The sequence below is a fragment of the Syngnathoides biaculeatus genome, chromosome 2 (assembly GCF_019802595.1).
Source record: "Syngnathoides biaculeatus isolate LvHL_M chromosome 2, ASM1980259v1, whole genome shotgun sequence".
In the NCBI taxonomy this organism is placed as follows: domain Eukaryota; kingdom Metazoa; phylum Chordata; class Actinopteri; order Syngnathiformes; family Syngnathidae; genus Syngnathoides; species Syngnathoides biaculeatus.
Genome location: NC_084641.1, coordinates 3,892,408 through 3,909,846, shown reverse-complemented (window position 1 = coordinate 3,909,846; position 17,439 = coordinate 3,892,408). Strand labels below are relative to the sequence as shown.

The 17,439-nt window shown below is 46.0% G+C and overlaps 1 protein-coding gene across 6 annotated transcripts in view; it reads right to left on the bottom strand.

Annotated features, from left to right (window-relative positions):
• The window catches only part of LOC133504758 (histone deacetylase 4-like), a 41,528-nt gene extending 26,837 nt beyond the window's left edge, over window positions 1-14,691 (bottom strand). For 2 of the 6 annotated variants that reach the window (XM_061827344.1, XM_061827350.1), the window contains exon 1: window positions 2,641-2,954. In XM_061827344.1, the coding sequence (XP_061683328.1) occupies window positions 2,641-2,755 (115 nt within the window). In that variant the 5' untranslated portion in view covers window positions 2,756-2,954. Of the gene's footprint in view, window positions 1-2,640; window positions 2,955-11,448; window positions 11,663-11,770; window positions 12,272-13,869 lie in introns of those variants that run through there. The other 4 variants (XM_061827354.1, XM_061827362.1, XM_061827368.1 and 1 more) reach the window with 4 other exon arrangements.
• Window positions 14,692-17,439: the final 2,748 nt, after the last annotated feature.

The following is a 17,439-nucleotide window of genomic DNA, read 5'->3' as shown; positions in this document are numbered from 1 at the left end:
AAATAAAGCGGCCTCACAGATGCAAAGAACTCAGCCGTCCCGGATGAACTTGCTGCTTGAATAATTGAACTCATCATGCAAAAAATACTGAGACTGTTGAGCTGGGAAGATTTAAACCAACTATTCTCATATCAACTGCGTTGTGTTGCGTTCAATCTGTTTCAGTCAGCAAATACGCAATATTTGGGATCTTTGTAAAATGTGGTCGTCCAGCAACAGTGTGCACGATCTGTTAGCGTGAACACACAATTTAGTGCCGGCTGGTCAGGATCTTACAAACATCAGTCCTTTAGGTGGGTACGTTCAGTCTGACCACAGGAGCGTCACGCTCGTTTAGCGCAATAGATGCCATGCTGAGCCAGGCAGAGCTGTTCAGGTGAACCTGACAAACATATTTCCCTTTAACCAATCCTAGATGTGAGCGAAGGGAATACAATGGGTTTAAAAAAAAGCTTGGGAAACTAAAAGAGGTAAAGTTCCACATTTGTGTTTCATGGAGAAGAAAGGGCGGCAGTTGGCTTGCTTCTCGCCCTCCGAGGGTTAATAGATGACGACTGCAGATGAAAACGGCAAAAGATTTTAACAGAACCATGATAGTAACGGAGATTATTAAAATACAGTATAAAATCAGCAATCATGGCTAAATTATAAGCACCAGAATACAAAATAAATATTCATGCATGTGAGAGCCCAAAAGGGCCCTCAATAAACATGCCACATGAATCTCTTTTGGTCACACGAAAATAAAAACGAGGATAAGATCTGCTCGACGAACACCATGATTGGTCCTCAAATAAAGTAGCGTGAATAAATAAGTTGTACAAGTCGCTGTGTGCACTTTAAAATTGCAACTTGACTATATTAGCCTCGTTGGAGTGAAGGAAAAAAAAAACCACTTGCATGCTTCATCTGCGCCGTAACACTTAAGCAACAAGTCTACTTTGTTTAGATGCCACCTGTATTGAGCTCACTTTCATGATATTTGAGCAAAGTGAGAACAAAAAAATAAGACACTCACCAAGAACCGGCTGCCTCAAAGTATCATGGGAAAAAAAGGGCACCAATTTCTTTCATTTTTTTCTCATTTTTGATTACTGCGGCTATCCCAATCTTCCAGCGAGCCTTTGAAATGACGGAGGGAAAAAAAAAGTTCAAGAGCAAGAACCATTTCAAAAAATAAAACTCACTCAATACAAGTAGCTTTGTATCTCCTTCAAACAAAACATATTTAAAACTCATCAGTTTACTGGAATACAGTAGACTAATGGGGAAAAAAAAGAAAAAAGACCTTTAAGCTGAAACAAAACAGATTTCCCCCAATTGTGAAGGAAACGGCAGGTCGACGCAGCTTTTTGTTCAAATTTTGCTTGTGGCAACTAGCCAAACAGTTCATAAATAAATGTAATATTTCAACAATATGTCAAATAAATATTTTCCTCTTCAATGTAAGTGTTTTTAAATATGCTGGCTCTGTTTTTGTTTTGTTTTTGTCTTCTCAGCATCACTGGAAATGAGGGCTTGCTCTCAAAATCCCTTGAGATTGAAATAGAAGTGAGAATTGAGCGGAACTGAAATGGGAATACTTACCGTTAGAAATGTAACCAGGGTTTATTGGTAAATTGGAGATTATTTAACCCTAAAAAGCACCGGTCGCCTGGCTGAATTTGTGGTTCAGTTGTCTTGGGAGATGGCAAAAACTCAAGATGGTCTCAAGCAGGCAGCAAAATCTGATTGTAATCGCAACATCTTTGCCGAGGCGTCGTCATGAAAAAGAATTCTGACAAAAGCGAGTTCCAACTTGCCGCCGCTCGATACAACCATCCGCGCCCCCACATTTCACACAAACGCATTTCAAACAACGACCCGCAGGTCAGATTCTCATGAATTTGTGTTCAACCAAAGCGGTGTTGGCTTACCTTGGAACTTGAGATGCCGCTGTTTTGTCATTCAAAACAAAAAAGGTGGAAACGACATTTGACTCCGACGGACGGCACAACGAGCGGAGCCAAACTCGGTGTTGCATCCGAGAAACAGAATTTGCATAGAGGTGACTCCAGTCAATCTCAATATTTAATCAGCTTCAGTATAAAACACTTCTGCGAGGTTTGGGACAACACGGACATGAGCAAAAAGCTGACTGACCACTGAAAGCTTGACACTCGGTTGCAGAAAGCCGCTATGTAGCAATGGGAGGAACGTTTTTTGCTTTTTAGAGGGGAAATATCAAGAATAAGATAAAGGGACTAAGATCGTGAGATAGCAAATAAACAAAAGAACAACTGTCCTCTTCTTTGCTGCAGCAACAGCAGAAAAGACAGCGAGGTGATGGGCGATCTACTGTTTGTTTTGCTGTCTTCGGACAAATTTCCTTTTGAAAAATGTAAGAGCAGTTTCACAGCTCCACAAAACAAGTGCACCCTCTTCCATTCAAAAAACAAGCAACAGTGCAAATTCCGATTGGAGATTTTTGTCGGTGTCTAGAATGTGTTTTAATCCATAAATTCAATGCGGATAAACTGAATGAAGGCAAAACTGCACTGGATGTGGTTTATAGTGCAATCACACACACACACCACACACACACACACACACACACACACAAAGCTTGTGCACGAAAACGAGCATGCCCGAGTGTCCAACCTGTTGGGATGTGGTTGAGCGGCGACGTCTTGAGAACCTCCAGCGGCTGTTCCTTTCCCAGGATCCCCTCTGTGGGAGAGAGAGAACACTCCGCTTCAAATATGGTCCGCAACATCGGGATGCGCTTGGGGCAGCGACGCTGCTAATCAGGCGCTGCGGTCGGAGCGAGGGGGCTTCAAGCGGTCCGCTCGGCGGCAGGCGTGCGTCCCGCTGCCACGACGGCATCTGGCTGCGACATGGACAATTGTCGGAGGTGCCCGAAAACGCGCTTGGATGCGAGCGACGGCCGAGGCGAGAGCAGCCCGCATCGCCGTGAGATCGGCGTGCGAACGGGGGGACGTTGGGGCTCGACTGATACTGCCTGTGCTCAGCATAGCAAACGTGGCTGGCAGCGGCAAAGAGGGACGGGGGAGACGAGGGGAGAGGGGAGAGAGGGGGCGGGGGAGGAAAGGGGGGCGTTGGAGGTAAAAATAGCTCAGCCTTTTGTGTATAACAGCACATGCGGAGCACGCACACACAAAGGCACACTGCTGTTGGTGCACTCAGTGTGTACTTGTGTGTTTAGATATGTGTGTGTGTGCGTGTGTGTAGGCAGTAATTATAGTGGCAACATGAAAAGGCTTTTGTAGCTGCCGAGCCCTGGGAAGACATGGCTATAAAAAGCAGAGTGACAGAGAGTGATGGAGGAGGAAGAGGACGAGGTAAGGAGGCAAGAAGGGGAAGATGAGGTGAGGAGGAATGGAGGCAAACACCAAAGGGTGCAAAAAGGGAGGACAGAACACAACAGAAGCTAAGCTTTCACTCACACAACCACTCTCTGAATGGAGCGTGCAAGTCCATATATTGTTTAATACTCGTATTTTTAGCTTCAATCGCCTGATGCACGTGGAGAAAGATGGAAGCAAAAACATGCAATTATTTGTTGCATGCGAGATGAAACCCGTGTCAAATCCCTTGGACCACTAAAAGAGAGGAAAACATGCGAGCCTCTCGCTATTTCTGGAACTCTCTCTCTGGACTAGGCTGGCACATTCGCTTAATTAGCGCAGAAGCTGCAACCGTTTGTCTCGTGGCGCCTCTCGGATGCGCCGATCCCCGAGACGGGGCGTTGGGTCCCGATCCACGCCGCCATTTGCGTGAACTCCAAACGGATCTTTCCGGAACAGGCTACCGTGGGGTTTGCAGCCGTGGGGGTCAGCTGAGGGAATATGGCGGGAACGAACAGGTGGTTGCCACGTCTCGCCGAAAACCAAACGGACCCCTTTTGAGGACATCTGCTGACAAACGTATGCAGATCACGCTCACGCATTTGCAATCCAAATGACGACATGTTAGGACACCTGCGGCTTGCCAAGTCATTTGATGCCACTTCGGCACAAATTGCGAGAGCGGCCTTACATCTCGGACGTTAATGAAGGAAAATGAGGGGCCCCGGGAGGGGGCCATGTTCAGGTGTCTGTGGTAAGACGAACAAAACCGAACCGCACACTTGAAACCTGAGACGCACACGTGGCGCACAGGTGTGCAACAGGGCCCGACGTCTCCACGCAAGCCTCGTTATGCAGCGCTCCCTTCCTCCTCTTCCTCTGCTCGCTCGCATCCCCGACAGGAGAGCTCACAAAGTCACGAGCAGCTATAAATATCCTCGGCTCGCTTCGGGCGCAGGTGAGTGAGTGCGGCTCGTCAAGGGGCGAGCCAGCGACGTGACGGACGCCGCCATCAACAATGTGGTGGGACACGAGGGGTCACTTTGTGTCTGCCACATTGCTTCCGAGGTGTCAGAGAAGCATGCAACATTTCACAGCCAAACTACAGGTTTTTCCCTTCAATGCGACCCAGACGATCCACAAAGACATCTTGCTTCGTTGAGGGTGTGAGAGCTGCGGCGGATGACTGGCGGCTTCTTCACAGTTACCATGATAACAACCCCACTCACAATGCCCTGAGCATCTGACGCTTCCCGGTCGAGAAGAGCGACGCTACACTGAGCGAGGTGGACTGGCTCCGTGCGATTTTATACATCCTTTCCAACCTCAAGTGTGTCATCAAGGGGACCGTTTGTGAAAACGGGGATGACATCAAGATCGCCGTGCCAATATCGCTGTGGAGGATCCCGGAAGAATCCTTTCAAAAGAGCCTGAAGGCGTGGCAAAGAAGGTTGGCATAGTGCCTCAGACTCCAGGGGCATGGTGTTAAAGGGCAAAACTGGTACAGTCATTGTTAGTTTGATTTTAATCTCTTGTTCCATCAGTCCTGAAACTTTTCTGATCTACCTCTCTCAGATTGCCGAAAACACGAAGGGGACACATATTCATCACAGTCAAGTCGATCGCACTCGCAATGTCAACTTAAACAGTTAGGAAGCAATATTGATTGTGAATCAATGAACACGGTTGCGCAATTAGGAACGATTTTCGCACTGACCGTAACCCTCTGCTCATCCTTTTCTGGCGGACTTGTGGCTAGTTTTGCATTTGCCAGAACTCTCACCAATCATTGGAGCATCAGGGGGACAGGACATGCAAAGCCGATTGTGCTGGGACCGGCGGGCAAGGCGGCAACCCAGCAGCAGTGTAACGAGCTGCTCGTTTGTGCGAGGAAGAACAGGTGGCGCGCTATCAGAGCCCAACAAATTGCCCTCCAGCAGGCCACTTGTGTGCATGCTTCTGCCCACGCTGTCAGGAACAGACTCCATATGGGTGCCATGAGAGGCCGACCTCCACAAGTGGGGCCTATGCTAGGCACCGGGCAAGCCAAATTGGCTTCTGGTGAAGACTTGGCAGCTTCGCCGTTGGCACGCTCTTCTCTTCACGGATCAGCCCTTTTCCCACTTCACTGTCCCGACTTTGTTTGCCCGTGCCGTAGTCGGTCATACCGCCTCGGTGTGTGGCGGTCAACGCTCCAGTATACGAGAGATGTCGACCTAGGCCGTCGGCGGCAACTGCTCTGACGGGAAAGGTGAATATGGATCAAACGCAGCTGTTGGGAAAGGATTCATTTACTTGTAAAAACAAATGAGGGGAATGCGGGAGTTTGTATACTTCATACAAAGAGTACATATTTAGATGTGAAGTCACAAGTTATCTGAAGTCAAGTGCCATTAACAGCGCAGTCTTCTCCATATTATCTGGTTTTCATAAAAAGACAGGACCGATTACGCCAACGAAGAATAGCTGTGGCTCGTTATCAAACGCCTCTCACGATAATCCTTCTCAATCCAACAGCATTCATAACGCAACTTCAACCAAGATCTTGTCGTTTAATGTCGGAATGGCAGTCAAAACTTGCGTTACGCTAGTCTCAACTCGAGTCTTTCCGAAGTTTCAGCCTAGCGAGTCCAAAGTCCTCGGTCCGACCTGAGCCAACTTATTTGACCTGAGTCCGCCAAGTCTGCCCTGTCCCGGAATACCATGAATGTAAGGGGAGGAAGGGCGTTGCTCTGCCTGCACGCCGCCACTGTCGACGTTTCACAATTTCCTAATTTGTAGCTCATGCCGTGAAAAATACAAAATAAAACGTGTCAGCACATGTGGACGGCGGCTAGCTCATGAAAAGACGGTTTGAAATTAGCCTGCACGCCGGCCTCACAATGCTCGGTGCAAAAAAGCCCTTGCTCGTGTCGTGTGCGCATGTTGTGCTTTTTTTTAGCGACTCGCCACTCAGCAAAACAAACAAACATGCAAAGAAAAAAAACTCAATATAAAATCGCTCACTCGTGAAAAGGGCAACAAAATGGGAGGCCAAAAATAATGACTGTTTGTTTGCCATGCATGCACGTGGCGCATATCTTGTGTGTGTGTGATTCTAAAAATAGATTCAGGGATAAGCCCTCTTTATTGCAGCAAGAGCTTTTAACCCCTTCACTCCCGGGATTTAAGCGCAACAACGAGCCAAGTGCGTGCGTTGGGAGAAGAGGATGAAAAGCGGTGACTAAATGGCAAACGGGATGAGAGAAATAGAAATTGAATGCAGTCACCTTTGACCTTTCACACAGATCCCTCTGGACAATCGGCACAGATGAGCTGCTTGACAAGTGAAACCTTTTGACAAATATGAAAGCAAATCCGACACGGCCACGCGGATGTGTTGCATTCGCTCGCTCTTGTTCGCAGCAATGTTTCGTTTGGTTTCCCGTGGCGGCCGGGAACATCACGGGCAACGACGTGCATCGTCTGTCGTTGCATTTTCGTCAGCTGCGGCGCTCGCCGTCGTCGCAAAGCTCCCCGTGGACGACAACGGTGGTCCAAAAACGTGCAATCACATATCCGAGACGTTGCGAACCAAAGAGAGACGGCGGCATCCTCTTATACCACAGATCACATTATCCGGGATTTGATTGTGTAATTACGCCGCGTCCAAAAATAACGTGATGTGGGCTATTAGTTTAAAGGAATCTAATTTGCGCATTCATTAATACTCTGCATAATGCATCACTTAGTTTTGCGTGCATGCGCGCCACACACTTAACTCGCTCGGTAAATACGCAATCGTATTGCGAAAATAGAAATGGCAAAGGTGAGTTTCCAAAGGTCATTTCATCCATCCATTTTCTATTCCGATTTTTCTGTTCAGGGTCAATGACGGGAAGCCACAGCGCGTCCGAGATGTCATCGAAAATTGTTACGCGACTAAAAGATGTTGTGATGATGACGAAGATGTTACTGGAGAATGCAATGAATCAAGCTAAAAATCGGTTTTCAATATAATTACGTGAATAAAAGTAAGTATTCAGTGAAGCGACACGGGGATTAACTGGTTAGCACCATACTTCACAGTTCTGAGGTTGTGGGTTCAAATCTGCCCCCACTTTCTCCCCGTGCTGACGTGGCTTTTCTCTGGGTTTTCTTTCACATCCCAAAAGCATGCGGAGCAGTTTAACTGAAGAGTCTAAAGTGCCCGTAGGTGCGAATGTGAGTGCGAATGGTTGTTTATAAATTATGTTCCCTGCGACTGGCTGGCAACCAGTTCAGGGTGTCCCCCCTCCTCTCGCCTGAAAATTGCTGCGATAGGCTCAAAATGGATGGATTAAATATTCAATGAAAATACTACGCAAGTACTCAAACTGCTCAGATTTTTTGACAAAAACAAAATGGCAACTTAGAATTTCAGATATCACACAACTACATATATCCCCAATGTCAACAATAACAAGTTCAATCAAAATTCAGAAATGGTCTTAGGTGAACTTTCTGCATTTCCTTACACAAGTGGGAAGTTGAAACCTCGAGACCTTTAGACGCCGATGACAGGCTAACACAAATCAGTAGATTGTGTTGGATCGCATTTGACTGAGAGAAGCATTAAATTTCTTTTTCTTCTAAATGTAATGGCGGAAGAGTTGTGCTTCTTCTTCTTCAAAAATAAAAAATACTCAAGTAAAGTTGCCTCATTTGTCTGGGAGCATGGCTGCTACTTCGGGCTTCAAAATAAAAGGGTAAGCATAACTTGTGCCTCTTTTTCAAAGCCAAGCTGTAAACGTAAATTCTGGCTTTAAAACCTTGACACTTTTGCACGCTGTAACCAAACCAGGCCACAAAGGAATAAAAGAGCGCCCAAAGGGACATCTTAACTGCAACCTGAACCCTTTTACACTTGTGTTTGTTATATTTGCGTAAGCAAAAGTTACACCCGCGTTTACAAATCATCACAAATGTTCACTATTTTCTCCGTTGCACCTGCGCGTGTTCACGGAGCGACGGGCGTGCAGACGCAATCGTTCCCTCCGCATCGGCGGCAATAGAGCAGACAGAGGATCCTGGAAAGCGGACTGGCGTCGAATCAAAACGATTCACTGTCAGCTTGCGGCAACACCGACGCTGACAACTTCTGACACACGCAACAGCGGCTGCTCTTTGCAAGCCCGTTTTCTCTGACAGTTCCATTGGACATGAGGCGCATCTGAGGCCACGCAGGCGCTGTCAAATGCACAATCCAGTTGGAGAACAGTCTTGGGGCCCCATTAAATGTTTTTTTGGGGGGGGTCTGTTAGCAATTATATTTATTGGATTTAAGCGCAGAAGGCTGTCACATAAAAGGGGAGATCATATTACTGTGAATACAATCAAATTCAGTCAATCTCAGGACCGATAACCGTATTCTCATCTGTCGTCACGTGTTTTGGGACTGTAGGAGAAAGCTGGAGATAACTCACAAAACACCAAGAGAACGCCAAGATTCAAAGTGTCACAGTGGCCGCCGCCTGCTTCGATTCAGGTTTTTCTTTCATCGTTTGCTGCTACTCAACATTCTTGACGAGCATCGATGATTGGTAACGATTTCTGTACGGTACCGTGCGGCTGTCCTAGCTTGAGGACGACCCCGACATCCAAAATGTTCACCAGGAAAATATTTATTGAAATCCCAACTTTGCGCAGCGCTGCACAAGTTTTGTATTTACAACCCGGAAGTGTTTTCCATGCATGTTTATTTTCATTACGATTCAACTACATACTTTGTTCGCGTCCATTAGTGATCGTGATGGCACATTAGAACTTCCATAAAAATTGCGGTTGCGTCAGCGCCCGAGGAATGGAGTGTGAGGACCTCTTTTTATGGCGCAAACTCAGTTAAATCCATTCTGTGGCTCGTTTGAGAGTGCGAACCATGGAAATGCTTCTCATCAAAATGAATGAAAACTCAATTAATCCATTCAAATGAATCCATTATTCCAGAACACAGTTACATTTCCCTTCGTTTATCAGTGTACATGTAAAAAGAAATACATGAAAACTCACTTTTTTTCATGAGGAAATAAGTTTGTCCATCAGCAAATCACAGTTTAGCTTTTAGTATTTCATAGGCCTGTAACTAGCAATTAATTCAAAGATTGATTAATCCATCGATTTTTTCGTTAATTCTTGGATCAGTTAAAACATTTTCAAATTTCCATCCCTTTATTAAAAAAAAAAAGAGAACCACATCAGAATACCTGCAAAATGTGGATCATTATTTTCAAAAGTAAAAGCAGATGTTTATAAATGTCTTATTTTGAAAGAACAAGGACAAACAAAACAAAACCAAGGAATATTTACTGTTGAAATTTGGGCAATTTTCAGTTAAACAATCTCACCAAACTATTGAGCAAAGAACAAAACTCAACTGATAATTGATAATCATTTTGTGCGTATGTGCAGAAAAAAAAAACAAAAAAACAAAAAAAAAAAAAAAAAAAAAAAAAATCAACAAAAGAGTTTATAGACAGTCTTTTCTGGATCTCGCTCCCCCGTTTCCCTTCATTCTTTGATGTTCAACCGCATCTGTCTAATGTACATTGTCATAAACTCCCGCCGCGTTCCCACTACATTACATCCTCCCAAATATGTAGCAGTTAACTTGAAGTGTACAGAAAGCCTCGGGAGCGCATGTGCTGAAGCTGTCGGCGCACCGCAACAAAATCCCCTCCTAATGCAAACACGACAACGACTGATGCACGGCCTTATCAGTGCCACCTGCTTTTGTTCTGGGAAATATAAACCCGACAAAGCCTTTTGCTTTGCTCTGAAGAGATTTACATTCAATGGTATTTCATCAAAAAAAATAATGTAAAAAATCCCACGGCTGCTGTAGTATTAAAGAAATGTCTGGGATGAAAAACGTACATGGCAGGCACGCAAACGTGCTCGCTAACCTACTGCAGACACACAAAAACACAAATGATTTTTAAGGCCCTGCAAACTGGAAAAGAAAAGAAAAACGTGGGAACTAAACTAAGAAAATTGTAATTTTGTGATTAAAATGTAATTGAGCTACGCAAGTGAGAGCTATATTGTTCACACTTCCGATTAGGTGGAGTACAAATATCCATTCATCGATGCTTTGCGATTGGTCATCTTGGAATTTGTAATCGACTTAGCAAATCCTCTGAATCGATTGCACTCCGGGCCACCAGGGGGGGCGATGAACGAATGCCCTCGTATGGACGGATGCGCCATTCGACCAAACAATAACGAAAAAAATAGCGGCAGTTTTGACACAAGGGGCTTCTATTTTTTAAATCTGACCTTTGGGCTCATTTTGGATTGCTTTGTAAATCCGGAACAGGAAACAGAAAACGACACTCGAACAATGCACGTAACCCAACACAAGACACAAAAACACGTGAAAAGTCGCCGTGGAGAAGCTGTACACGGAGTTAAAGCGGCCCGAAGCAGATATACACATACATTAAATATGTTTGAAGTTGCGGCATGGTGGAACATCTGGTTAGATAGCTGGCCTCACAGTTATGAGGACCCGGGTTCAAATCCTCCTGCCTATGTGTAGTTCGCATGTTCTCCCCAAAGTTGCGTGGGTTATCTCCGGGCACTCCAGTTTCCTCCCGCATCCCAAAAACATGCAACATTAATTGGAGACTCTCAATTGCCCCCAGGTGTGATTGTGAGTGCGACTGTTGTCTGTCTCCATGTGCCCTGCGATTGGCTGGCGACCAGTTCAGGGTGTACCCCGCCTCCTGCCCCGATGATAACTGAGATAGAATCCAGCACTCCCACGACCCGTATGAGGATAAGCGGCTAAGAAAATGGATGGATGGATGGATGGATGGATGGATGGATGGATGGATGGATGGATGGATGGATGGATGGATGGATGGATGGATGGATGGATGGATGATGGATGGATGGATGGTCTTTCACTTCAAAAAACGATAATCAACATTTTTCAGACCTGACTTAATCACTTAATATTTGTCCGTTTTCTACACCATCAATTTCAATGTCCTGTTTTGTTGAATAAATGAATGGAAATATACAAAAATATTAATCTGATTCATTGAAAAAAAATGAAATATGACTTGATACATGCGCTCACCTTGATGAGTGTGCGACGTCATCACTGACGGCGAGAAGCGGTCAGCGGGAGCGCACGTGACCAGCGGGCCGCTTCCGGGCCCAGACGGAAGAGGACCCGGAGTGCGTGTTCCGATGATCCAACGTGGATCAGCACCGTGTCTCCACAACACCTCACGAGTCGGAACTCGCCATTAGCCGACTTCCGATCAAGAGCGTCAAATACTGGTGCCGACCTGCCAGGGAAGAAAAGACGCTTTTGAAAAAGACAAAGAGGACGCACACAGCTACGGTTGATAAGATAGTCTGGCGGATGGTCGCCTCTGTACTGCGCTCTTTATTACTCTGTTTTTGTCATTTCTTCCATCACCAACTTGTTCAGCTCCTTTATTGCACTCTGTAATAGCCCCCCACCCCGAAAAAGAACATCAAAACCCGTAGAAATTCCAACAGCTTCTTTAGCCTTGCTTGGAACGTCTTAATCGTTCTAAATTTGAAAAAAAAAAAAGTGAGTTCAGGCTGGCAAGTTTTACATAAACATGTCCCACAACATGGCCCCAAAACACTTAAATCTACAAAATTAGCAAATATCCCGCTATGGGGGCTAAAGTCTGATGTTTTGACCCACTTGAACCAGTGAAGACAATTGAATCTGAAAATAAATGTGTCCCAAAATCAGTAAACATAAAATAAGTATTTTAAAAAAGCCAACCACTGCAATCTTTTTCTCTCAATATGACAAATGGACAGAAAACAGATTTTTCTGTTCTTTAACTTGAAAGAAGATCCTGAATGTCCCGAGGAAAGGTTGTCAGATGCAATCTAGACCAGAGGCCGAAACGCCAAGTTGGCTTCGGCGCAAATTCGTAGTATGAATAACAATAATAATAATATAACGGGGATGGGAGAAAAACTGCCTGAAGGCAAAGAAGTTGGCAACTGTGTGTGTGTGTGTGTGTGTGTGTGTGTGTGTGTGCGTGCGTGCGCGCGCGTTCTGACAGGGGGCTGATGACGAAAAGGCCAGACAGTGGGACAAAGTGCTCCAAAAAAAAAGTCGGTCACTGCACCATGCATGTTGCTTTGTGATGGAGAAGGGGGGAGGGGTTAAAGGGGGGGGGGGCGTGTCACGGGCAATAGTTGTCACGCCAAAGGGGGGGGGGTGCGCACAAGTATTCTCCCAGGGCATCTGTCTCCAGTGTGTGTGTTTGTGCGTTCATGTGTGTTTTTGCCATTGTCCCCACGAAGTCGCAGCTTGATGCAGGGCGACAGATCTGGGGGGGGGGGGCTGAAGAAAAAAAATTAAAAATAAAACTGTTACGGTGCTTCAACACATTGAGCGCGTCACTGACATCATCGCCATTCTTAAACGCTGACTTCAAAGATGCTCCGAAAAAGAATTATGGCTCATTACTGGCAATGTTAGAGACGTATACGAGAAAATACCTGTAGTGTTTTGTGAGGGTGTGTGTGTGTGTGTGTGCTGGGATGGGAGGTGTGCGTTTTGTGTATTTCCTGCAATTTTAATATCTGTTTTTATTTCGAGAAAACACTTTGCGTTGCATTTTCTAGGTATGAAACATATTAAAGTTAGAAAATGTTATACTGTGTTTTTTCATAAATGAGCCATCGGTTTTATCTTGGTCTGATTGTTGTTAGGGACGCGGGCGAGCCGGCGCTTTGCCCGGTTGATCTTGGGTGGCGAGGTCGGTACACCTTGGACTGGCTGCCAACCAATCACAGGGCACAAATGCATAAACAAGAACGGTATCATAATTTGGAGTCCTCAATGAATTTTTGGGGAACGGAGTCCGAGACCAGATTTGAACCATTGACCTCGCAGCTGTGAGGAAAGCGTGCTCACGACTCCTCCACCGATGACAAGTACAATCATAAACATTGTCACAGCTTTAAAGTGATGGGCCGCTGAGTACTGGAGTAGATGTGGAAAAACAAAAAAACGAAACTGATGAGCCGCTGTAGCGTAAACATCTTTAACGCCCCCATTCACAAAAAATAGGGGGAAAAAAAGGTGGGGGGGGCAGATTGACGCATGCAGAGAATTACCACCGCCCATCCCGAAAGCATTGGCGCGCACGCGCGGGCCTTGGGGCTTGACGCCTTGTGCTCGTCGACACAACAACAAAACCAACACCGAGACCCAGACGAAGAGCGCTACCGGACAAAAGTGGCGCAACGAAGCTCAAGCTCGAGCTGCCCTAAAAATAGCCGCGCAACAATCGGCGTAATCAACATCGGCCGCCCCACCCGCCACGGTATCCCCCACCCCTCCCCGGCCCCAACCAAGCTCATCTTCCTCGCGCCCGCAAAGCAAGACTGCAGAGACGCAGGGCGGGAGGAAAGTTGAAGCCCCGCATCCGTGCCGGCCGGCCGGCCATCAAAGTGGCGGCGACGCGTTCGCGTCCGGCAGCCCTCGCTAACTCACCGGAAGCTCCGCTCGACGGGCCCCGCGGGCCACCGCTCGTCCCCACGTCCGTCCGCGTCGCGGGCGCGGCTTCAGTCCTCGCGCATTCTGCACGTGCTCGACTTTGCGGCGACGGCGGCAGCGCGACAAATTCATCGCCTGACAGATTCCGCCATACTGGATTTTTTGGAGGAGCGTCCCTGCGCGCGGCGAGAGGCGGGGTCAGGCCGGCTGCTCCGCGCGTGTCCGCCAGCGCGTGCGCGAGCCTAGCACGAAGTACACACGGATCGCATGAAGCGGCTGTTTATTACAAACGGGAAACAGCGGTGGGCTGATTGACGCACAGATTTACAAAAACTGTTCCCTGAGCCGGCAACAGCACACACACATATTTGTGGCCAAAAACATAAAAGTGCAGACTTTGAAATGTACTTGAATGCAAAAGGGGGGGGGGAGATTACTTTTGACGCGCTTTGATAACTTTGCACAGAAAAAAAAATACAAAATACTTTGTGTTAATAGAAGGGTTGCCTCAGGAAGGGCATCCGGCGTAAAAATTGTGCCAAACATAAATATGCGTTCATTTGAGATGACACGCTCTGGCGACCCCGAAAGGGACAAGCCGAAAGAAACACACACACTTTGTGTTATTGTGACCAGCGCCATGTGGTAATTGTTCTCATTTGTGTTGCCGACCGTTCCAGATGCCAGAATAAAACAAAGCAAAATGGAAATCAATTTAAATAGACAATGCCACTGCAAATGGGACATATACTGTAGTTACATGCTTGTAAAAACATTAAAAGTGCAGCCAATTTGCATTTTTGCTATTTTATCCAGATGTATGATGCACATGCTTTGCTTTTGTGGGCCGCATTGAACATTGTGGCAGGCTGGATCTGGCCCCCAGGCCTTGACTTTGACATCTGTGCTAAAGTGTATCCCTCATTATCTTTTTAAATGAAGATATTGAGACAAAGGAGGTCAGTTTGATTATTTGTCATGAAGCCAGCAGATAACAAAAAGGAAGACGGCGCAACAAAGAGCTTCAAAAAAGTCTCACAACAGATTTGGACTGACCAAGACCAAGCCCGCCTCTTTCTTTTTTGTGTCTTTTTTTTTTCTCACCTCAATCCCAATGGGAATCGCATGTAATGATTCCCTCGGCCCTCCCAAAAGCATTCAGGCGACGGACCTGGCGGCCATCGATATGATCGAGTCCGGTCAACTTTTGTCGCTGTTTAAGAACACTTTGATTGACGAGACTGACATTGGCCACCTACAAGTTACGCAAAATGTGAGTGCAGACTCAACAAATGATCAACAGAACATTTTTACGAGAGCTATGAAAATGAAACGTCCTCAGCTTCCTCATATAAAACAAGTCTGTGGTTGACCCTCTCCAAAATTCTGTCAGTGTTGGCCTGGAAAGTCAACTCGTCATCTAGAAACTTCCAGATGCTGATGTTGGGTGTCCTGTTTCTGCTGGTGAATCATTTTCTAACGCTAAGTGGCATCGTAGGTGGACTTGCAAGAAAATCAGACTACAGGCCTTTGGGTTCTGGCCACATAAGTCCCGTTGGCATGAGGTCAAATATTTCAACACAGGCCCGTGGCCCACATCAAGGTGCTGAAGGAGACTCGGGACCACTGACCACCGTCAGCATGTTTGATTTCAGACAATGACTCAAACAACAACAGTTATTATACAGTACGAATAACAAGGGTGAGAAGTTTGGTATGCATTTTTTCTATAAAAATAATACTACAATAATTCATTGGAAATTCTTTTGCAGACCACCAAGCTGCGGTTCACGAACCTTCTGGGCCCCCTTAGTTGGAGGACAAATATTGCTCAGCACTGAACCCACCAGGGGCAGCAGCAAAGTGAAAGAAGCGTTTTAATGCTTTTGTTCAGAGTTTACTTTCCCGGCTTTTTATTGGCTTTGGCTCAGGGTCGCGTCACGGCCTTTGCCAGCTTGATTGCTACAATATACCAAACGTGCTCTTCAGATGTTTGTAATTCTTTTCTTAGAGACGTCTTATCCATTCTCGATATCGCAAGACGACTCCTCGCTATCTTCTCCCATCGTCAGAAAGTCATCATAGCAAGCGTGAACGGCGGCTTTATAGTTTCCTTTCTTTCAGAGGAAAATATTGCAATATCCTCTCGCCTTATTTTTAGCACACTCGCAGCTTTCTGCTGCTTGACTCGTATTTATGAATCGAGGTCATTTCTCTTTTGGAACACAAGAGAGGTCTGTTGGGATCGCGGTAACCACGGCAACAGAGAATTGTAATTTCTGTGCGGCAACAGAGCGTCGGTTATGTAAGGTGGCCGGTCGCGTCCTGTTGGGCTTGAGTGTGCGCCCGGAAGCCGCAAGACCCTCGCAGATCCGCTTCAACCTCTTGAAAATAAGAGAGACAAAGTCACACAAGAGTTCAAAGAAAACCTGAATGTCTTTTTTTTTTTGTTTGGTTGATAGTACATATAAATAATAAAAATCTATAAAAGATCATCCTGATTACATATTATACAGTGAAGAATTTAATCCAGATTTGGCACCAAAAAAAAAAGAAAATGGATGTTTGATAGATGGACATCTGGATTGTTATTTTAAGGATTCTGAATGATGCACACTCATAAAATATACAAGCGATGGCAAAACACGGATTAGACGGTTTTATGTTGCCCAGAGCAGCACGTGTGCAATTTCGTGAGCGGCTCGTTCATGTTGCCAAGCGCTTGATGTCAGTTGAAGTGTTTTGCAGCTAAGGGGATCAACCGATGCCAAAGCATTTGCACCAAAATATCAAACAGGACCAAAGAAAAAAAAAAATCGCAAGTGGTCTTAAAATAAATCGGGTTTTGGCTAGTGACTGGAAGAGGAGCGGAAGAGTCACCGGGCGAGCGTCAACTCGCAAAGCCGGCCACCACATCGGACACATCACAAGCGGGTCGCTAACACGAACGCTTGCGACGCGCACACAAGTGGCTGTTAGTGGTTGGCGAAGGGGAAGCCGTCCTTTGACCCAGCGCGGCCCCACATGAGTCACACTCAGAAGGAAGACTTCAGTCTTGCTTTTTCTGGCACCGACGCAAACACATAGTCAACTTCCATTGCCAAAGAGTATGGCTAACCACACAAGGATGAATTGAAACTGCAACCTAAGATGCAAGTATGACCAGTCATAGGAGCATCGCGGGCTTAAATGTGCAGGTCGTCGGCATGTGCCTATATGACAAGTATTGGATTTTTTTCACGTCACTGTGAAAAGTAAATATTTTTTCCAAATACATCCGCAGGCTCTTTTGTATGAGGATTTTAATAAGATATTTCTTGCTGTCCTCGGATGGCATGGGGGTGTGTTAGCGCCCGTGGCATGGCTAATTTGCACATCTGTGAAGGCGCCATTAATGTTGAAAGGTAAGTACATGTTTTGGAGCAACAAATGCTGCCATCCAAGCGAAGCTCTTTTCAGGGATGTCCCTGCTTATTTCAGCAAGACAATGCCAAGCCACATTCTGCAAGTGTTTCAACATTGTGGTTTGCTTGTAAAAGCATTTGCATGGCCTGCCTACAGTCCAGA